Here is a 17,583-nt window from a genome sequence, read left to right on the forward strand (position 1 = left end):
TTTTTCCCTTCAGAATACACAGAATTAACATAAGTTAGTGTTAATTCTTTGTATTCTTGAAAACGAGTAGAGTAGCAATAAGCAATTCATTCGGACCGCTGGTGTGGGCCATGAAAGAGAACATAAGCGAACAGGATTACGAAATAAGAGCACGATATATATTTCACGTATCAGAGAATTCTCTCTTTAAAACTTAAATAAATAAAATATATATTAGTAAAAACCAACAATTTTTTTTCCTAGTAATAATTCTAGGGCTCACTCTCAAAACCCCCAATCTTTTTCCGCACCCAATTTCCACATCAATGGCGGACTCAGCTCCTTTGCCGGAAAATTCTACCGCCGTCGCTAATCCTCAACAACCGCCAGAATCTGATAACAAAATCTCCCAATCAGATCCATCTCCGGCACCTTCATTATCAGCTCTACCACCACCACCTCCGCCATCGATCCAGTCTTACTCCACCGTACCTCCTTCCTTTCGACCGGCGACGCCGCCAGCACCTGTACCTGGTGGTGTAACTCCTCTATTCTCGCCTCTTCCTAACCCTAATTTGCAGCAGCACCAGCACCAGCAGCAAACTTCTAATTTTCCGAATCCTGCTGTTCAGCCACCCGGAGTGAGTTCTGTACCGCCCGCGATGAATCCGGCACCTACCGGAGCTGTTCCTATGACTTCGACGCAGCAAATTATGCCGCCTTATGCTATGCATGGACAACTGATGAGACCGTACGCTCCTATGCCTAATGGTTACCCTGCTATGCATCAACAGGGCGCCATGCCTCCTCCCGGTGGGTTTTTGTTTCTCTCTATGTACAGTTACTTGGATATTTATGCCTATTTAGTACATGTTTCCCTACTGACAGTGAAATGATAGACTGGCACAATGTATAGTTTAAAAATTATCAGAGTTAGTCCTGCATTTATATACTTTAGTTGCAGTAAATGCAATGATATTGAACGGCAAAGTCTCTGCCTTTACTAATAATTAATCTCTGAGGAATGTTTTTTCATAAATAGGGGCTTACACAGAAATTTTTATGAGCTGTGTCTAAATTTATAAAAGAATGAGAATAATAACTTTAGTTATCATATTTCTAAACAAGAAATCTTAGTCTATTGATTTTGTTGAGTCTTAAGTTAGAAAAGGTTCCGAGTTCAATTCTACTTCATCACAATTTTTAACCACATAGGCTCTCTCAATTTTTTTTAAAAAAAAAGTGCTAGTTGAGGTTTGAACTTTTGACCTCTTTTAGAGCAAAATCAAGCACATAACCAACACGCCAAGAGACAATTTTTGTCAAATTGTGTAATTTTTTCCTACTTATCCGTTTCCTCACAGTATTGATACATATACTTAGTAAAATTTTCCAACGAAGCGGTGTTGCGTGACACCACTTCGTTAAAGGTGAATCCGCCCCTGTTCTTAAGGGATCTCTTAGGAAAGTTAGTATCTTTAGCGCTAGATGCTGCAATACTGGTGGCTTAAATATTAGCTTTGATAATGTTTGTGATTTAGAAATTAATCTGTTGAGGCTGAACCACTGCAAAATGTTATCCATAAATATCCTTTTCAAGGGCACTAGTAGAATTACTGAAGGCAAATCTCTGATTACCATTTGAACCTTGCATTGTTTAATAGTGAGTAACAATGGTCAGCGTACTTTATCTGTTGCTTTATTGTGTTGATATTGAGAGGGGAATAATATGGATGAGAGGAGTTTGCCTGTAGAATTGTATTAAAAACGGATAAGGGGTATCGATGACTGGATGTTTTCTCCTACAGTTTCTTGAATGGTTTCCGTGAGAAAGGTGGGAAGGCTTCATATTGCAGTTCATTAGAGACTACTGAGTACTCCAACTGCTTTTTTGGTATGAGCACGTCTGTTTGGTTTTGTTTTCATTTCATTTATCATTACAAGGCCATTTGCTTTTAAACACATCTATTTTGTGTAAACACCGGAAGTGAAGCTTTCTCACCATGGGCATATTACTTTTCTATGTTATGTAATGTCTGGATATGCATGTCCTACTGTAGACTTACTTTTAGTAATAAGGGTACTACCCCTTTGTTGGGATCTTGATTCTTGAAATGCTGGCAGCAGAACTTGTTAACAACTGAATTCAAGTTGCCTATACGGCATACGCCAAGGTATCACAATCTTTTCATTTTATCTGCATGTGCTGTATTTCTGGCTATTTTATTTTTTGCTGTACATGATGATGTTAATGGTTAACATGTGGAAAGATTGTCTAAAAATATGTTATCATGTTATCAATTGCGTTATTGATGATGAGACGCTGGGAGTCTCATCTCAATGTATTCAAACCTCGCAAATCATTCTTGGGAATTTGGACATTTTGAGCAGATTTCTTTGCAAGTGGATGCATAAGGTAAGCCCTATTCGTATGTTAGTGATTTATGAAATGGATGTTATCTTGATCCTTCAGGTTATCTGTTCAGCTGGTGAGTGTTGTCATGCTTATGGTGCCATCATAATGCTTGTAATGTTTGGTAATAACATTTTGTTCAGCCTTACAGTTTCCTTTCATGATTGAGACGTAGGCATTGAGTGTTAAAATTGTCTCTGCTTTGTAAGCTTGACCTAATAAATATTCCTAGACTTCTGTTTGCATTTATGCAGGAATTCCGCGTTATGCATCACCATACACTCCAATGATGAGACCAATGTTTCCTCCACGTCCACCAGGTGCAATTGGCATCATTCCTCCCTTGATGCGCCCTCCAGTCCCTATAATACGTCCTCCAATTATTCCGCCTGTTGCTAGGCCAGCTGCCATCCCAAGCATTGCTCAAACAGAGAAACCACAAACAACAGTTTATGTTGGCAAGATATCGTCCACTGCAGAAAATGAGTTTATGCTTTCTCTTTTGCAGGTGAGTGAATTTACATATTGACATTTCAATTACTTTTTGGGGAGTGGAGCTTTGTTCATTTTTGCGTTTCTCACTTGTTTGTGTTCACAATGAATCCTTTTCCTGCCTTGCAAATCCCAGTATATATAGGGGTGTTTGTGATCTCTAAATTTAACTGATCTTTCTGCTGTATGATTTGTAAAGCTCTGCGGGCCTGTTAGGAGTTGGAAGCGCGCTCAAGATCCGACAAATGGATCTCTGAAAGGTTTTGGGTTTTGTGAGTTTGAGTCTGCTGAAGGGGTTCTCCGTGCATTGAGATTGCTCAACAAATTAAACATTGACGGGCAGGAGCTGATGGTATAGTTCTGTCTTTTCCCTCTCTGTCTCTCAATCAACTGTCTAAAATAAATAAATAGGATTTTTTCATTTTTATCTGTGCATTTTAGTACAATTATTTTGCAGCATGAACATGTCATGAATGATGAAATTAATTTATGATAAGTTATCGTTCCATCTGACAGTGAGTGCCTTTGCAGCTCATCTGTCTACTAAATATTTTCAGCATCTTTCCCCAGTGTTTGGCAAATATGAACATTTGTTCTCTGTGCATGTTTTATGACCAAGTCATAAAATAGGCTTAGATGGGCTCTCCTCCAATTCATGTTACACCCTTAGCTTATTAGAGGGAAGTGAAATTTCAACTTCTAATCTTGGTTATACTTGGTATCATTGCAGTTAAATGTCAATCAAGCAACTCGTGATTACCTTGAACATTATGTTGAGAAGAAAGTAGTAGAAACCTTAAAGAAGCCCAAAGAATCTGAAACTGAAGGCGCCGAGAAAGAAGAAAGTGCATCAGGTGGGGAAAAGAATGAAAGTGCAAAGACTTCTATAGAACCTCCTGAGTCCACTACAGAAGAATCAAAGAAAGATGGTGGTGAGAAAGGGAATTTTGATGCTGCTAATTTCGGTCTGGTCAATGATGAAGATAGGCAAGCTGACAAGGAGGCTGTGGAGAAGCTCAAGGATATGCTAGAGGAAAGGCTGAAGAATAAACCATTACCACCTCCACCTCCACCTCCACAAACAGCTAAAGATGGTTCTGATAACTCAAATACGGAAAACCCCAAAGATGGGGAAGCAGATAGAGATACCGCAAAAATTGGTTAGTTTATCGGACCGCTAAAATGCCGCCTTTTTTTTCTTTTGAAGATTTTCTTTATTGCCTAGATGTTATAAAAAAATATTAGTGCTTTAGTCTTAATGCTTTTCTGACACGTTTCAATATGATTTTGGAAACAATGCAGAAGACAAAAATGATGATGAATTGATCAGTCAAAGTAAAACATCAAGTGAGCATGACAAGGCTGATATTAGCTCACCTGACCATCGTAGGCATGATAGGAGAAGTAGGGATCGAGAGAGGGATTTGAAGAGGGAAAAGGAAAGGGAACTCGAAAGGTATGAGAGAGAACGTGAACAAGAACGAGCCAAGAGAGAGAAGGAGAGAGATTACAAGATCCGCGAAGATGAGCGAAGGTACAAGGTCCGTGAAAAGGAGTGGGAATCTAAAGAAAGGGAGAGGGAATATTGGCGGAAAAAAGAGAGAGAAAGGGAGAAAGAAAGGGCTCAAGAGCGCAAATGGGATATAAATGAGCAAGAACGTGAAAGTGAAGATGGTTATAGGAAAAGGAAACACAGGACTAGTGACGAGGAGAGGAAACGACGGCAGAGGGAGAAGGAAGATGACTTGGCCGATAGGCTTAAAGAAGAAGAAGAGATTGCTGAGGCTAAGAGAAGAGAAGATGAGGAACAGCAGAAAAAAGAGCAGGAGGAGGCATTGAAAATCCTTTCCGGTCATCTGGCTAATGGACGCGAGAAAGCTGTTTCCTATGAGGAAAGCAACCTTGAAAGCCAAGATAAGAATATTGAGACAGCTCATGATAATTTAAGTCAGGGTAACTATTTTAGTTTATTCTTCTTAAGATTTTATTGCTATGACTTCTGCTCTATCTTTCTATTTGGTTTTGACATTCAAATAACAGGTGAAGGAGTTGTGCAAAATGGGACTGATGAAGAATCCGTATTGGCAGCTACTGCTTCATCAGATATGAAGCATAATAGCAATGCCCCAGCGAAAAGATTGGGATTTGGCCTCCTAGGGTCGGGGAAAAGAGCTGCTGTCCCTTCTGTTTTCAACGCAGATGAGGATGAGGATACTCAAAAAGAAAAGAAGATGAGGCCATTGGTTCCAATTGACTACTCCATTGATGAGCGACATATGGTCCAACCTTCTATCTCTGAATCACCACCGGCTGTGGGTGCAGATCTTGCTAAGAGATTTTCAAATGTCAATCCTAAAGAAGAGAGGCCTGATGGAGAGAAGGACAGACACAGAAGAACTCATGACAGGTCCAGCCAGAGGGATCGGGACAAGCTTGATGAAGATACTAAACGAACCAGGGATGAGAGCAGAAACCTTGATCATGATAGAGTTCGGGAACCTAGGCCTGATAAGGTTAAGACGCCTGATAATCAGAAGCTTTTAGATGCAAAACAATTGATTGACATGATTCCAAAGACCAAAGACGAGTTGTTCTCATATGAGATAAACTGGACTATTTATGACAAGGTGAGAACTGGTACCTCACTTTCAATCTCCTCCTTTAATACATGAGAAGGTTTCACTGGATCGTAGCAAATGCTATCAAGTTAAATTCATTGCTAGACCTTTGACATGATTTTATCTTAGAGTTGTATGATACCTGCAACTTCTAGCCTGTTAGTGGAGGGTATACTTGGTAATGGCTCATCTTATGTACGGAAATCATGGTAAGAGGAACATAGCTTTGTATTTTCATATTGATGTATTCCTGCAAGTAACATAAAGCAGAGGGGGAGGAGATAATATACCCACCCAGCTTCTAGGATTTGGTGGGCTTTTATGCTTAATGGTTGATAGTTGGGTAAAGTATCAAAAGTTTCCTCTAGTGGAGCTTGTCCATATGTCAATGAAAATCTAGTTTAGCTGATAGAATTTGACCTATTGCAGCCAAACGTTTGATATAGGCTCTGCCCCCGAAATAGCCAGTCTTTCTTTCCAATCACATGTTTCCGTTGTCACTATTTTTATGTTTGAGCATAATACTAGTAAGATCAACCTGATGTTTCCTTCGACTTTGTTACTATTTCTTAATTTCACAAGAAAGGGAGCTGATGAATGTGTTCCTCAAGTATTTCTTATGGGTAGATGCCACAGAACTCCTAAGGCATTGTGTATCTGTTGACATATGCCCGAGATGTATGCTAGTTCTAAAACTTTGGTTACTGCTGTGTGATAAATGAGGATAGGCTTTTTATTAGATTGAGTATAGTGTTCTTAGCATTAGCACTTTACATCGATTCATGGTAATTAGTAGGGAGTAGAGAAGGCATGAGTGGTTCCTATAATAGGTTTTTATTTGTTATATTTTACAAGGCATCTGCTTTACCTTTGTGTGACCACCTGAAAGTCCACATTGGATTCAAAACATTTGATTAGGATGGAGACGAAAAGTCACTTTGTCAAAAAAGAGGAGGTAAACTTGGAGGGGAAATTCCTATATCATTATTGATAAAAGTGGATTAATGCATCCGCTCACCTATGAGGAGGCTAGCTTATGTGTTCATAATTGTTCTCCACTGTATGAATTTGGAAGATGCTGTGGATCTACTAGTGATTACTTTGCAGTAGTTATACTTAGCTTTTTGAAAGATGTTTTAGCTGCACTGTATGTGATTTCTGAGTGTCAATAGTTGTTTTATTGGTTGAGGTGTGTGTGTAAATGCTGCTTTCCACATTATGATATCATTTATCAGCTATGTAGGATAATTTTGGAGGGGGGAAATTTGTTTTGCGTTAAGGAAACTACTTTGCTGCACAAGATCCATCAGCTAAGAAGTTTAAACAGCAATTCTAACTGGTCTTAGTTTCTTCTCTATTGAGCACCAATATAGTTTAGCTTCATTTCTCTATTGAGCACCAACATAGTTGCTTTATTGCTGAATCATGTATTCAGCAATTAGATAAACTTTGTTCAGGAATTATCTAGCTTTCTGAAATATGATCAACTCATCACCAGTGTAATCAGATGCGAAAAGCGTAGAAAAGTGTGAAGTGTCTGTTGGGGCGTAAGTGTAAAGTGCAACTGAACTTTGAGTTTTTGTATGCAAGGAAAAATTACTACAAACCCTAATAAAATAATTATATGAATCAAAAGAATTGAAAAACTATAATTAAGTATAATATATGAAGTAAAAAACCATGTTTGTCAAGTTCAAATATATATTTTTTTAAATTTCAGATATCAGATTCAGATGCAAGTTGCTTACGTTGGCTAGTTTTCTATTGTTAAATTCCATTTTTCTATTCTTAATCATGAACATATTTATCCATGAATTTTGATGATTATTATGTTACTTTGTCATTAGTGCTATCCTCTTTACTAAAGAGCCTATAGATATTGAGGCCCACCCCGCGGCCTACACTAAAATGCCGGTTATGTGAGGCGAAGCTCCTAACGTGCACTGCACCAAACTTCTGGACTTGAGGCTTAAGCATACCTTAAGAGGGCATTTAATACTGCTGCTCATTAGCTTCTAGCCGGACCAGATTCTTGAGTGAAAAGAATATTAAGCTTGACTGGATAGTTGACAGAAAATAATATTTGAACTTCCTGACAAAGTGGTGAGGGTCAAATTAGTAATATAGGCATCCAAAGTTTTCTGGCAAGATTTCATGGCAAGAGAGTACTGTGGCTTGAAAGAATTGTATGCAGCAAGGACCACTGCTGATAAATGGATAGAAAATTGGATGCGTTCCAGCTATCCTTGATATTAGATACTCCTTGCAAGTTGCAGCATTGTGAATGTAAACATCCTATTAAATTGTCAGAGTTTTGCCTACTGTGAGCTCTGCAACTTGATATTAAGATCCTCCTTGCAAGTTGCAGCATTAGGAATGCCAACATCCTATGAAATTTTCACTGTTTTGCCTAGTGTGTGAGCTCTGCATCTAGCACTTTGGTTCCTGTTGGAGTCCCAAGCTCTGATCACACTTGTTTCACTTGAAGCTAAATCCCTAGGCTATAATAACTTGAATTTGGTGTTCTGAGCTTTTGCCAAGTTACATATTGTAGATTCATTCTCGCTCTTTGTGGCTTCTATTTGGTTTGCTGGAAGTGAATGTTTATAGTTTATATCTTCTTTTCGCTTATCACAGAATGCACTACATGAAAGGATGAGACCGTGGATCAGTAAGAAGATCACTGATTTTCTGGGCGAGGAGGAACCAACGCTGGTAGACTACATTGTCTCCAGCACTCAAGAACATGTCAAGGCAACTGAGATGCTGGAAAGGCTCCAAAGTATATTAGATGAAGAAGCTGAAATGTTTGTTCTGAAGATGTGGAGGATGCTTATATTTGAAATTAAGAAAGTTGAGACAGGTTTGGCTTTGAGGCCCAAATCCTAATTTATCTCCTCCCTATAACTTGGAAAGCATATCCATAATGCTTTGCTTACTCTGAAATCATTGTAGCACTATTTTCTTTCAAGCAGAAAATGATAAATAGTTTAGGTCAAAGTTGGTTATTTTGGAATTCTCTTAATTCATTCCAGCTTCAAGGTAACTTTACTTCCATATTTGTGCTGTTTTCTCTTACATATGAGAAACGTCCCACATTTTTGACATGAGGAAATATTCGAGAAGACAAAGGCCTTAATAGTTTTTTCTTTTTCTGATGGTATCTATGTAATTTGATCCACCTAGATTGGGTACCCTTTTTTTTTAAAATCTTCGATTCTTAAATTAGAGAGCCATTTGACATTTTTTATTAAACTAGTTACTGTCCTTGTTGAAAAAAAAATTGCTACTATATATTATAAAGATATAGCATACAAGCTTGTTGCATTTACCATGTCCTCCAAAGCACTCATGAAAAAAGTTGCACATTTTCATCCATGAATGGTACGACTGGTCAAACTATTGACCGAGCTGGATCAACGATTTAAAGGCTGTGATGTACCTCCTGATAATACATATCTGAAATTTGTTCTTTATATTTCTATAAAACATATAACGACTGAACTGTTGATCAGCATTTGCTAGAAGATGCGGGCGAGACAAACAAACGTCAATAGAAACACCAGAAAAGCCTCTTTCTACGGCAATATAGACGAACAGATATCTGATTCTCGTGGAGGAAATACATAGTTGAAATATTGGAATAACAAAAATATACATATACATCGTTTTTCACACTAGGGGCCGAGCGATGATCATCTTGGTCAGAAGCTACCTATCCCCTAGTTTGGACCAAACTAGCACGGGCTAGCCAGTTTTCGGACTAGTAATTGAAAAATAGTCAGCGTTTGCAAAGTCATTGAAAAATAGCCACTATTTCGCTGCAACACGGAAAGTTCCAGCATAAGATACTGGAGATTGGTGCACATGTGTATGAACTTCAGCATATTATGCTGGAACTCCAACACACGGAAAGTTCCAGCATAATATATTGGAGATTGGAGCCACCTGTGTATGAACTTCCAGCATAATATACTGAAGATTGGAGTACCTGTGTATGAACTTCCAGCATATTATACTGGACCAGTATATTATGCTGGAAGTTCACAATATTTTCGTTCAGATTTATCTTTACATGAAAAATGGCTAAATTTTGATTACTTTTGAAACTGTAGCTATTTTTCAATTACCACTTAAAAATCTGGCTATTTTTGAATTTCACCCACTAGTTTGTGAACCCTGCCCCTGTTGGATATGACGAGGCCCAACTTTGTTAATTACCCGAAAATATCGGCAAAATTGTTGCTTTGTACTATTCTTGTTGTTAAAATGCAAGGGACTGCACCTAATCATCTTTTCAAAGGCTGCCTACGTCCCAACAAAACCTTATAGGACGTTCAAGCCCAACATTTCTTTGCATAACCTTCGTATTGAAATCAAAATTACAAAAGTATAAACTTGCATTGTTGTTGTTCTACAAAGGGGTCTGCACCTGATCATCTTGTCACAGGCTGTAGAGTTGGAGGATTCGTATATCGATAGAAAATATAGAGAACCTATAAATAATGGTACGAGACAAGCCTAAATAAAGCGAAATAAATGGTAATGATTCATATAGTCCAAATTATTTTAGAGTTAAGGTGTAATGATTATTGTTGTTGGGTAAAAGCAGGCTACATATAAACATCCGAGTACTTAGATTATGGTTAATTAGAAAACCTTTTGGTCATCAACTTATGCATAGTATGCAGTATATGGAAATTTAAAAAACCAACTCTATCAGTAGCTTAGAAACAGGGTCGCTTCAATTAAATCGGTGGCCTATGGAAATTCAAAAAACCAACTCTATCAGGAGCTTAGAAACAGGACCGGTTCAATTAAATCGGTGGCCTAAAGCTAAAATTTAATAAAATATCATAAATTTTTTAAAAAATTTCATGTATATTTTTATTTAAAGTTTACTCTTCCTAACTTGAGATGCAAAGCTATAAATTAAAAAATTTAAGAATTAATTCCTTCAAATTTTCTTTAATGAGAAATAGAAACAATTGATTCAGAAAAATCAAGTTACAATTAAAAAGTAAAATCATCATAACCAAGAAAAAAATAGAATGAATGTAGGCGAAGAAGAAAAAACCAGAACCAATGGGTAGGTATATTTACAAATTAATAGGAAATTTACTTACTCATTTGAACAACCTCAACTAAATCTATAAGAAATGGAAACCTTTTTATTTATGTTAATTATAAATATTACTCCCTTCATTTTAATTTATGTGAACCTTTTCGTGTTTTTCGAGATTCAAACTATAGAAACTTTAACTAATATTTTGAAATGCATTTTTTTCATCATATTGACATGAGAAGAATTGCAACTTATAGTACTTCTTGTATAGTTTTTGAATATCTAAATTTTAACTTTAAAATATTGAGTTAATCTAAATCAATTTAGCTTCAAAGATTAGTCAAATAGTACATGTTAGATAAAATTGTATTACAATTAATCATTAAAAAAACTTTATTAATTTCTTGCATTCATTATTGATCTTTTTGTTTAATACAATATTTACCATAAGAAAATTACCATCTTTGTTAAAAGGATACAATTAATTTTTAAAAACTTTATTATTTTCTTGTATTCGTCATTTAACCTTTTCAATTAATATTTAAAAAAAGCTTCATTATTTCCTTGTATAGTCATAATATTAGGAATGTAATAAATCTCATTTTCAAGTTTTACGTTATTATTTAATTTGTTAAGTTTTCAATGGTAGAACTTTATCTAATATTTTAAAATTTTGATTTGAACTATTCAAATTTTCATATCTGTCAATAAGATTTTTTGACAACAAGAATCAAGGCAGTGTATTGACACAAATGGCTAACTTAGATATGCGAAATACCAACTTGTCATATACTTTAATTTATACCTTATAGTATGTGTATTTATTACTAGTTATATAATAATAATAATTTGTGGGATTTTAACTCGTGGGTCTAAAGGAGAAGCTTTAGTAGCCTTACATTAGTACCGACCATGCTTAAAAATTTAGGTAGCAACAACAAAATACAGTCATTACAAAATAAATATATCTTTTTTTTTTTTCATTAGCCACTAAAATTGCACGGTGAAATTTTTGCAAAATCATTTAACATTGAAGAAACTTAACCGTAATAGTAAAACGCTTGGCAAACAAAGTTGACCCCCCTCCCCCCCCCCCAAAATGAGTTTGGCAAACAAATCAATATAAAAGCTTATTTAGGTTAATTAACGAGGTTTAGGGTTACAAACTATTGCAAAAAGTGAAGTAGAGTAGTAAAAATTATATGTGCAAGCCTAAATATGAAACTAGTGAGTAAAATTAAGAGGAAACTATACTTTCTGCCCTTAAGACCCAATATATTTACGAGGAATTTACATAGAATATAACTTCATAAAGACTTATTTAAATAAATTATAACTACTTTCAGAATATTACACATATATAATTTATTTTAAATTTTTAAATTTTAAATTAAATTATATACAATTTTTCTTATCCCTAATATCTCTCTTAAGATTCTCCCTCACCTAAAATATCCCTAATATATTTCTTTCAATATTCTCTCTCACCTAAAACAGGTAAATCCACATAAGTTTTTCTTTAATTTATCCATTAAAGGATACTTCTTCACACAATTAGTATATGTCATACATATATAGTGATATTGTCACGACCCAAAACTCGACCTGTCGTGATGACGCTTACCATAGTACTAGGCAAGCCGACATCTCATACATACTAACATTTTTAAAACTCAAATATGCGGAAGTAAGTTTAGATAATAAGAATTTCACAAATGCTGGATATGAACCTCAAAATCAATACAAGAATCCTCCCAAAAGATCTGGGTTGTTACGGAGTACACGAGCATCTCTATATATAACAACATAGTCCGGTACACTGTCTAGAAAGTAAGACAAAATACATAAAACTGAAAGATAGAGAAAGGAGGATCAAGGTCTGCGGACGGCAAGCAGCTACCTCGATGATCTCCGAACAAGTAGACTCCACGATCAACAACCGCCGTACCCGAAAATGCCTGAATCTGCACACGAGGTACAGGGTATAGGGTGAGTACAACCAACTCAATAAGTATCGCAAATAAGCAGGGCAAGGTAAGAGAAGCTTAATTTGTTGCAGTCACTAGTTAAATCAGTATAATTCTATTTTTATTTATTTATTAACATAATATGAGATTTAAAGCTAGCCCATAAGGCTTCGTAATACGAATGTCCGTGTGTGTATGCACTGGTGCTCAAATACCCTACTCAACAATATTATGGCATGTAGGGGAAAGAAATAAGTAAATCAAATAAATGATCAAGAAACTACACGTTTCACACACTGCACGGACAACTCACGTGCTGCACGGACAACTCACGTGCTAACAATAGAATCTGCACGGACAACTCACGTGTGACACAGATAACTCTCGTGCGACACGGACAACTCACGTGTCAATAATATCAATATATGAATCCGCACGGACAACTCACGTACTGCATGGATAACTCACATGCCAATAATATTAATATGTGGATCCGCACGAATAACTCACATGCTAACAATAACATAATTTGCCCTGCATAGTCGCAGGCCCCAGTCCAAAATATCATACAAAAGTAATGAAGCAAGTGTACAAGTATATAATGAATGAAATAAGATTCTCCTACCTCTGGACTGGTATAAATAACATGCTAAAGTCTAGCCATGTGCAAAGTGTGCTATCGTAGCTCAATCCGGAAATTTCATTAATGAAAAGCATTTATCAAGTTCGTTCAGGGATTAAACCTCTATGTAGACTCATCATGGCTCAATTAGATCACATAAACTGTTACCACATGTTAGATATCGAAGCTAGAAGCTTAACAGTCATTTCTGGGCTTATAGAAGCCCGAGCACAACCCAAACATGAATACACAACCTCAGTGCCCGCACACGGGATCATCCCCACACATGTGCACACCCAAAAGCACATGGTTATCACAACAATTCAGGAAACTAGTACCTCAACCGAGTTTAAATATGATACTTACCTCAAGCAACTCGAATCACTCCGCTAGCAAGCCCTTGCCTCGCGAATCGGCCTCCGAACGTCTCTAATCTAGCCATAAACAATTTGATACAATCAACACGAGCTAAAGGAATCAATTTCATAAGAAAATACCAAGTTCTTAATCAAAAGTCTAACGTCACTCTAAAGCCGGCTCTCGGGCCCACATCTAAAAATCCGATAAAAGTTACAAAATTCGGAAGCTCATTCAACCATGAGTCCAACCATACCAAATTTATCAAAATCTAAAACCAAATCGACCCCCAAATTCCCAATTTAAACTCTCTAAATCCCTAACCCCAACTCCCAAAATTACACCTCAAAACCACACAATCTAGGTGAAAAAATCAATGGGGAAACATAATTATTTAATAGATTAAACCACAAGTGACTTACCTCAAGAAACCCCTCAAAAATCCTCTCAATAATCGCCTTAGACCGAGTTGGAAAGTTCAAAAATGAAGAAAATCCACGTAATCCTCGATTTAATATTCTGCCTAGGCCTTCTCGCTTCTGCGGCCCAAATATCCACTTCTGCGGTCAAAATTTCGCATCTGCGGAGGCCACTAAAGGGCCTAGCAACCGCTTCTGCGGTCACAAATCCCTTTTTTGCGGGTGTGCATCTGCGCAAATTCATCCGCTTCTGCGGACCAGTGACTCCAAATCCCTCTTCGCTTCTGCAATCCACCACGAGCATGTGCGAGTCCGTACATACGAAAATTCGTAAGCACCTGCGGAAATTCGTCCACATCCGCGCTCCACTACCCCCAATCCAAACTCCTCTTCTGCGCTTCCCCAGCTAGCACCTGCAACCAAAGTTCCGCAGGTGCGATTGCACCAGAAGGCTTCAGCTGCAGCACCCTTTCAAACTCCAACTTTGATCCGTTAACCATCCGAAAATCACCCGAGGCCCTTGGGACCCCAATCAAACATACCAACAAGTCGTAAAACATGATACGAACTTAGTCGAACCCTCAAATCACATCAAACAATACCAAAAGTATAAATCGCACCCCAATTCAAGCTTATTGAAACTAAGAAAATTCCAACTTCTACAAACGATGCCGAAACCTACCAAATCACGTCCGATTGACTTCAAATTTTGCACGCAAGACCCAAATGACACCACTATCATACTCCAATTCCTGAAACTCCAATCCGAGCCCGGTAATCACAAAGTCCACCATCGGTCAAACTTTCAATTTTTAACTTTCGCCATTTCAAGCAAAATTCTACTATAGACCTCCAAATCACAATCCAGACACATTCCTATATCCAAAATCGTCCAACGGAGCTAACATAACCATCAAAACTCCATTCCGAAGTCATTTACACATAAGTCAATATCCGGTCAATATTTTTAACTTAAGCTTTCAATCTTGAGACTAAGTGTCTCAACTCATTCCGAAACCTTTCCGGACCCGAACAAACTACCCCAGCAAGTCACATAGCAGTTATAAAGTACAAAATGAGTACTAAATGGGGGAACATGACTGCAACTCTCAAAACGACCGATCGAATCGTTACAGATATATAATATATTATATATTATATATTGGACATTATATATTTATATATGTGTATACAATATATTATATATTAAAAGTGTTTATAATAAATTTATTTTATGCTGAAATTTTATAAAGTGTATACAATTTATTTTAAACCAAGCCCTAAGCTTGATAGAAAATTTCAACGCACCAGTGGTTGCTTTTTCCATTAATGGCTAAACAAGGATCTTGAACTTGGGATTGCTAATACCAGACATTCTGTTTGATTTTATTTTAGGCAATGAAAGAGAACAGGAAAGTAAGTGCTTCGACTTCTCCATTGCAACAACTATTGAAGTTATGAGTGGGAGAAATATTGATTAAATCAAGCAAGGAATGTAGATACAAATTTTTATGGAGGATGCAACGTTGTGATGCAATAGTGGATTATAGTGGTAATGTAGGGACTAATTTGTAGGGACTAATTATGAGACGGGACACGTTATAACATTATATTCCTTTTTTATAGGGATTCTACCATATTTTAGGATTATACATTTATCATTTTTAAGTTGTAGAATATGAAATTCTATTTGCAGTTGTAGATTATTGAATATTTTTTGAATCCATAAGCAATTGTGAAAATTTTCCCTTGCCCTCATTTATTTTGTCAAAAGACGCGTATATTCACGCCAAACATTTCCTTCCTTTTTTAAAAACCTCATAGCCCTGCCTTTCTCCAAACCATGGAAACGACATCGTCATCTTCACAATCAACCGTTCCTTTCACGCAGGACTTTTTTAGAGCTCGTTTCTACATCTTTTTACAGCAGTTTCTGGGCAAAACATTTTCTATATTAGTATATTTTCAGAATCCTATTTTCATAGAAGTGGTCTTAAAAATAACTGATTTTTGGGGATTTGTTTTTGTATCCTTTTAACTGATGTCCGTCTATTATTGTATTTCAGTATGGGTAGGAAACTTGCTGCATGTAGATGGTGGCGTTGTGTAGATAATCTTCTTTAGGCCAAGCAGGTGCTGAATCGATTGCATCAGCTATGTCTGGACCAAGTTTTTCTTTGTTTATTAATTCTCCATCAATGGGCAGCCCTAAATTTAATGGCAGTGGCATAAAAAAGGTAAAAATATAGAACCCACGAGTGGTAAATTTTAATTAGAGAAAAGAAAATCCAAAAATATTGACGATTCTCCATTAGAGGGAACTCCTCGCGAATTAGTACCTGAAATAGATTCTGAACCTAATATAGTGGGCAATGCACAAGTGAATAATAAGAAAAAAGCTAAAAAATCGTCGATGATTCTCAATTAGGGGGAAGTCGTCGTGAATCAGTGCCTGAAACAGAGCCCGAACCATTTGTAGAGGGGTGATGATGATGATTGTAGTGACGGTTCCTTAAAAAAGAAGAAAAACGTTGGTGTTGGTTCTGTACCACCCAATAAGGTAACTTCTGAAAATTAGTTTGTATTTTTTGGACATGTAGTACACTTGTTTAATTTTTTTTGTATGTATTTGTATTATATAATAGTAAATATAGTCATATGTAGTTGCGTGAATGACGCAGTACAACTATATTAGCTGCATTTAATTGGATTCTATTACAGTATGCAATATTTATCAGTCTCACAACACAATAAAATGATAGGAATCAAAAGAAAGACATGAATAACCGTAATACATGTTCTTCTCAGTTGCCGGTCCTCCATATATATATATATATATATATATATATACTAATCACTATTACAGTATGCAACCCAATCCACAATATCAATAATATCATATAAAACCATAACAACAACCAAACACGAGAAAAGTTCACCACATAATACTAAGAAAACGAACACGCAGTATCCGACTAGACAATACAACTCGATAGAGTAGAATGAGCAGTCCAATATCAAAAACTAGTCTACCATATATAATGACAAGGCTTCCACAAGGTATATCTCACAACCAATCTACAAGTCACCCAATACGGTTAAGCAAAAGAAAGTAGTTCATGAAACGAGCAAGGATGTTTATCAAGTAGGAACATGGATCAAATGAAGACATTTAATATATAAAATCAAGTAGCAAGTAGAAGCACGTAGCAAGTAAAGACATTTAGTCAGTGAAGGCATTTGGTAAGTAGAGCATATAGTAAGTGGAGACATATAACAGGTTAAAACATGTAGTGAGTGAAAACATATAGCAAGTTACGACATTTAACAAGTAAATCACGTGACAACTAGAGGCATATAACATGTATGGGCTAATAACAAGTAAATATATAAATTCGAAGAGGACGTGTAATAGAAGTAAATCAAGTGAAAGCGCATGTGTAACAGTAACAGACAAGATAAAGATATAGCTATGACAGTACGGGCCAAAGGAAAAACACAAAGATAACCACATAAGGAACCCAAACGGAAGGTATCATACTAAACAACAAACACTAATGGAAACCAAGAGCATGCAAGTGCTTAATAAATGAGCAATCATAATAGAAATTCAACTTCTTTTCCTTTCTGCACGGTAATGATCAATAAATA

The 17,583-nt window shown here is 36.5% G+C and overlaps 1 protein-coding gene across 9 annotated transcripts; it reads left to right on the plus strand.

Annotated features, from left to right (window-relative positions):
- The first annotated feature begins 217 nt into the window (after positions 1-217).
- LOC104119204 (RNA-binding motif protein 25) lies at positions 218-8,559 on the plus strand. 9 transcript variants are annotated; one of them, XM_009630642.4, is made up of 9 exons: positions 653-792; positions 1,788-1,873; positions 2,107-2,516; positions 2,647-2,900; positions 3,084-3,236; positions 3,615-4,044; positions 4,187-4,837; positions 4,925-5,511; positions 8,140-8,559. In XM_009630642.4, exons 3-9 carry the CDS (start codon positions 2,219-2,221, stop codon positions 8,389-8,391), a joined length of 2,625 nt encoding a protein of 874 aa, XP_009628937.1. In that variant the 5' UTR covers positions 653-792; positions 1,788-1,873; positions 2,107-2,218; the 3' UTR covers positions 8,392-8,559. The 9 variants fall into 9 exon arrangements, with proteins under 9 accessions (XP_009628935.1, XP_009628937.1, XP_070043335.1 ...); XM_070187234.1 differs by having other exon boundaries at positions 1,788-2,516; XM_009630646.4 differs by having other exon boundaries at positions 1,788-2,395.
- Positions 8,560-17,583: the final 9,024 nt, after the last annotated feature.

Source organism: Nicotiana tomentosiformis, chromosome 10 (assembly GCF_000390325.3).
Source record: "Nicotiana tomentosiformis chromosome 10, ASM39032v3, whole genome shotgun sequence".
Classification (NCBI taxonomy): domain Eukaryota; kingdom Viridiplantae; phylum Streptophyta; class Magnoliopsida; order Solanales; family Solanaceae; genus Nicotiana; species Nicotiana tomentosiformis.

What these genes read in the sequence shown, in the direction of transcription:
- LOC104119204 (XM_009630640.4), top strand. Translation starts at nt 306, where the DNA reads ATGGCGGACTCAGCTCCTTTGCCGGAAAATTCTACCGCCGTCGCTAAT. An exon ending in GGGCGCCATGCCTCCTCCCG is followed by an intron (nt 793 to 2,646) that starts GTGGGTTTTTGT and finishes GCATTTATGCAG; the next exon opens with GAATTCCGCGTTATGCATCA. An exon ending in TCATGATAATTTAAGTCAGG is followed by an intron (nt 4,838 to 4,924) that starts GTAACTATTTTA and finishes TTCAAATAACAG; the next exon opens with GTGAAGGAGTTGTGCAAAAT.